The sequence below is a fragment of the Arachis duranensis genome, chromosome 4 (genome assembly GCF_000817695.3).
Source record: "Arachis duranensis cultivar V14167 chromosome 4, aradu.V14167.gnm2.J7QH, whole genome shotgun sequence".
Classification (NCBI taxonomy): Eukaryota; Viridiplantae; Streptophyta; class Magnoliopsida; order Fabales; family Fabaceae; genus Arachis; species Arachis duranensis.
In genome coordinates, this window is record NC_029775.3 from 60,304,308 (window position 1) to 60,309,103 (window position 4,796).

The 4,796-nt window shown below is 40.2% G+C and overlaps 1 protein-coding gene across 1 annotated transcript; it reads left to right on the top strand.

Annotated features, from left to right (window-relative positions):
• Positions 1–2,681: 2,681 nt before the first annotated feature.
• Positions 2,682–4,160, top strand: LOC107484044 (uncharacterized). Its single transcript, XM_016104655.1, has one exon. It carries the CDS (start codon positions 2,682–2,684, stop codon positions 4,158–4,160), a length of 1,479 nt encoding a protein of 492 aa, XP_015960141.1.
• The last annotated feature ends 636 nt before the right edge of the window (positions 4,161–4,796 follow it).

The window sequence follows — 4,796 nt, forward strand, 5'->3', positions numbered from 1 at the left end:
AAAAGATAATAATATATATATATTAAAAATATTTTTATTTATTTATTTATTTTTTTTAAAAAAAAATATCTTAGGAGGATAAGATTTGAAAAAAAAATAAAATTGAAATCTGAATTTTTATAAAAAATTTCGAAAAAGTAGCTTAAAAATAGTTAGAAAAGATATTTTTTTTTGAATTTTGAATTTTATGATGAAGGAGGAAAACACATAAAAGACACAAGACTTAAAATTTTTGGATCTAATGCTCCTTGTTTTCGAAAATTTTGGAGGGACAACGGAACACCAAACTTAAAAATTTTAGAAAATCAAAGTAATTTTCGAAAATTATATTAAAATTAACAAGAAAACACCAAACTTAAAGTTTGGCACAAGATTAAATCAAGAAAAATTATTTTTGAAAAAAGATTTTACAACGAAGATGCCCAATTGCCAAGAACATAGACCAACGCTCTAGCCAATTGGGCAGTAAATGTAACACTTGTTCTGAATAGGTATATTTCTTTTGGAAGACTAATGTTTTGGAAAAACACAAGTGAAACAAGAAAAGACACAGAACAAGAAAAATTAAAGATCAACAAGAAAAATCAACAAGAACAACTTGAAGCTCAAAGAGCACAAATTCAAAAATTTAAAGGGAAAATATAAAATATGCAATTGACACCAAACTTAGAACAAAACACTAAACTCACGAAAAATTAAAATTGTGATAAAGGAAAATATTTTTTTTGAAAAGGGAATAAAGGACTCAGAATTTAATAACTCTATAGCAACAAAAATAAATTATTCCTAATCTAAGCAATAAAATAAACCTTTAGTTGTTCAAACTCGAACAATCCCCGGCAACGGCGCCAAAAACTTGGTGCACAAAATTGCAATCACACTTTTGCAATCCGCACAACTAACCAGCAAGTGCACTGAGTCGTCCAAGTAATACCTTACGTGAGTAAGGGTCAATCCCACGGAGATTATTGATTTGAAGCAAGCTATGTTTAATTTATTATTCTTAGTCAGGATTTCAATTAAAATTATCAGTTTGAATTATTAGAAAAATAAAAGAACGTGAATTAATTACTTGTAATGCAGTAATGGAGAATATGTTGGGGTTTTGGAGATGCTTTGTCCTCTGAATCCCTGTAATATAATATTCAACTCAATAACATAATTGCAAAGTTCCTTCCATGGCAAGCTCTATGTAGGGTGTCACCGTTGTTAATGGCTGCTTCCCATCCTCTCAGTGAAAATGGTCCAGATGCTCTGTCACAGCACGACTAATCATCTGTCGGTTCTCAATTAGGTTGGAATAGAATCCAATGATTCTTTTGTGTCTGTCACTAACGCCCAGCCTTCAGGAGTTTGAAGCTTGTCACAGTCATTCAATCCCGGAATCCTACTCGGAATACCACAGACAAGGTTAGACTTTCCGGATTCTCATGAATGCCGCCATCAATCCGGGTTATACCACGAAGATTCTGATTAAGGAATCTAAGAGAAATTCATTCAATCTGATGTAGAACGGAGGTGGTTGTCAGACACACGTTCATGAGATGAGGAAGGTGATGACTGTCACGGATCATCATCTTCTCCATAATTAAGTGCGAATGAACATCTTAGATAGGAACACGCATATGTGAATGGAAAAATATAAGTAATTGCATTAATTCATCGAGACGCTGCAGAGCTCCTCATCCCCAACAATGGAGTTTAGAGACTCATGCCATCAAAGAGTATGTATTCAGATCTGAAAATGTCATGAGGTACAAAATAAGTCTCTAAAAGTTGTTTAAATAGTAAACTAGTAACCTAGGTTTACAGAAAATGAGTAAACTAAGATAATTGGTACAGAAATCCACTTCTGGGGCCCACTTGGTGTGTGCTGGGGCTGAGACTTAAGTCTCTCACATGCTTGGGCTGTTTCTGGAGTTGAACGCCAGGTTGTAACGTGTTTTGGGCATTGAACTCCAACTTGTAACCTGTTTCTGGCGCTGGACGCTAGACTGCAACATGGAACTGGCGTTGAACGCCAGTTTATGTCGTCTATCTTTGCGCAAAGTATGAACTATTATATATTGTTGGAAAGCCCTGGATCTCTACTTTCCATCCCAATTAAGAGCGCGTTAATTGGACTTCTGTAGCTCCAAAAAATTCATTCCGAGTGCAGGGAGGTCAGGATCCAACAACATCAGCAATCCTTTTTCAGCCTAACTCAAATTTTTACTCAGCTCCCTCAATTTCAGTCAGAAAATACCTGAAATCACAGAAAAATACACAAACTCATAGTAAAGTCCAAAAATATGATTTTTGCCTAAAAACTAATAAAATTCTATTAAAAACTAATTAAAACATACTAAAATCTACATGAAATTACCCCCAAAAAGCGTATAAAATATCCGCTCATCAGTCAGCAATTTCTGGATAAAGAAGTGGCCCTCTTAGGTGTCAAGACTTACAGCATCCGTCGAGGGGTACAGTACAAGGTCGTGGAGTCTGACTATCGCCGGTATGTGGGCAAGTGTTCTGAGTTTGGCAATGGTTGCACATTGTTGATTCGGCTTAGTCTCCGACAGCGAAAGGGAGTTTGGGAGGTCAAACGTTACAACGGACCGCATACTTGTCTCGCCACCTCGATTTCTAGTGACTACAGGAGTTTGGATTACCATGTGATATCGGCATTCATTATGCCAATGGTTAGGGCTGATGCATCCGTCAGCATCAAGGTGCTCCTAAATGCCACCGCCGCCACACACTTTGGGTTTAGGCTGACTTACAGGAGGGTCTGGTTGGCAAAGCAGAAGGCTGTTGCCCTCATCTATGGTGACTGGGATGAGTCGTACAACGAGCTCCCAAGATGGGTGTTAGGAGTCCAGTTGACGATGGCTGGTACTGTTGCAGTCCTAAAGACGAGCCCTGTTCGTGTCGGTGGACAGTTGGACGAGTCTCGAGCTTATTTTCACAGAGTATTCTGGACGTTTCCACCATGTATCGAGGCATTCCATCATTGCAAGCCCCTAATTAGTATTGACGGGACCCATCTGTATGGCAAGTATGGGGGAACGTTGCTTGTCGCGATTGCACAGGACGGGAACTCCAACATACTCCCTGTTGCATTCGCATTAGTCGAGGGTGAGAATGCTGAGTCATGGTCCTTCTTTCTCTCCCACCTGCGTGAGCATGTGACACCACAGCCGGGTCTGCTAGTTATCTCGGACAGGCATAACGGCATCAAGGCCACAGTTGATGCTTCTGACGAAGGCTGGTTACCTCCGTCTGCATACCGGGCATTCTGCATTCGACATGTTGCGGCAAATTTCGCCCTCACCTTCAAGGGCAAAGACGCAAGGAGGCTACTTGTGAATGCGGCATACGCTAAGACCGAGGTCGAGTTCTATTACTGGTTTGATATTCTTAGGTCCGAAGACCCGGCGATGTGTGACTGGGCGAACCGGATTGAGTATTCATTGTGGACACAGCATTGTGATGAGGGGCGTAGATTCAGACACATGACGACGAATATATCTGAGTGTGTGAACTCGATCCTCAAGGGTGTACGAAACCTTCCTGTGTGTTCGCTAGTGAAGGCAACATACGGAAGGTTGGCCGGATTATTTGTTCGCAAAGGGAGAGAGGCTGAGGCGCAGATGGGAACCGGACAACAATTTAGTCAGCACTTGGTGAAGTGTATAGAGGCCAACTTGAAGATGGCTAGGTGCTTCACGGTTACTGTGTACGACAGAGATAACTCCGAGTTCACCGTTGCAGAGACAACTCCGACTGGTTCTTTCTCACTAGGTAGCTACAGAGTCTCGCTTGCATATCAGACATGTGACTGCGGATACTTCCAGGCACTTCATTTCCGTGTCCCCACACACTGGCATGCTGTGCCTACTCACGGCTTACATGGGAGCCTTACGTCCACCAGGTGTATCGTCTTAGTTCGGTCTTCAGTGTTTATCAGATGGGTTTCACACCTCCCATTCTGGAGGGTTTCTGGCCACCATATGATGGGCCGACTGTCATCCCTAACCCCAATAAGAGGCGTGCGAGAGATGATCGTCCTAGGTAGATCCAAACCGGCCAAAGAGATGTGGGCTTTGTCGGCAGCCGGGTTACACACGTCGGAGTTGCCCACAGCTCGGAGGAGCAGAGCATACACGGGGGCATGAATAGGTGTTTTGGTGGATTTGGTACTTTTGTTGTTTCAATTTCACGTTTACATTCCACTATTATCGGTTTTCTTACTTGTAGTTGGTGACTGATAGAATTTGTTAATGTCAGTGTGATGTACTTTGAATGGGATTTTAGTTAATGAATATGTTCTTTCTCCGCAGTTTTAAACGAAATGTATGTCTAATGCACACCGGAATAAATAACTGTGCGAGTTTTATTAAACCATGATGCAAAAACTATGTTCGTAACTTAAATTGCTGTGTGGAACGAATTCTTAGTAATTCGAACAATCTTAGTTCGAATTACTTGCTGGCTATTTCTTCACTCTAATTCGAACCTAATTGGTTCGAATTATATGGTTGGAGTTCGAACCTTATTGGTTCGAATTATTTGGCAAACGTTTTGCAAGCTGTAATTCGAACCTAATTGGTTCGAATTACATGGAAACTGAGTTCGAACCAAATTGGTTCGAACTACATAGAAATATGCTTTGGTTGATTGATGAATCAGATTTTGCTTTGGCTTATTTGTGTCATATTCTTCTCTCCTTGGCTTGTTTATGTTTTTTGCCCTTAATATAATTTATATCTACGTTTTTTAAAATTTATACGCATAAATTAGTAAAATGATAA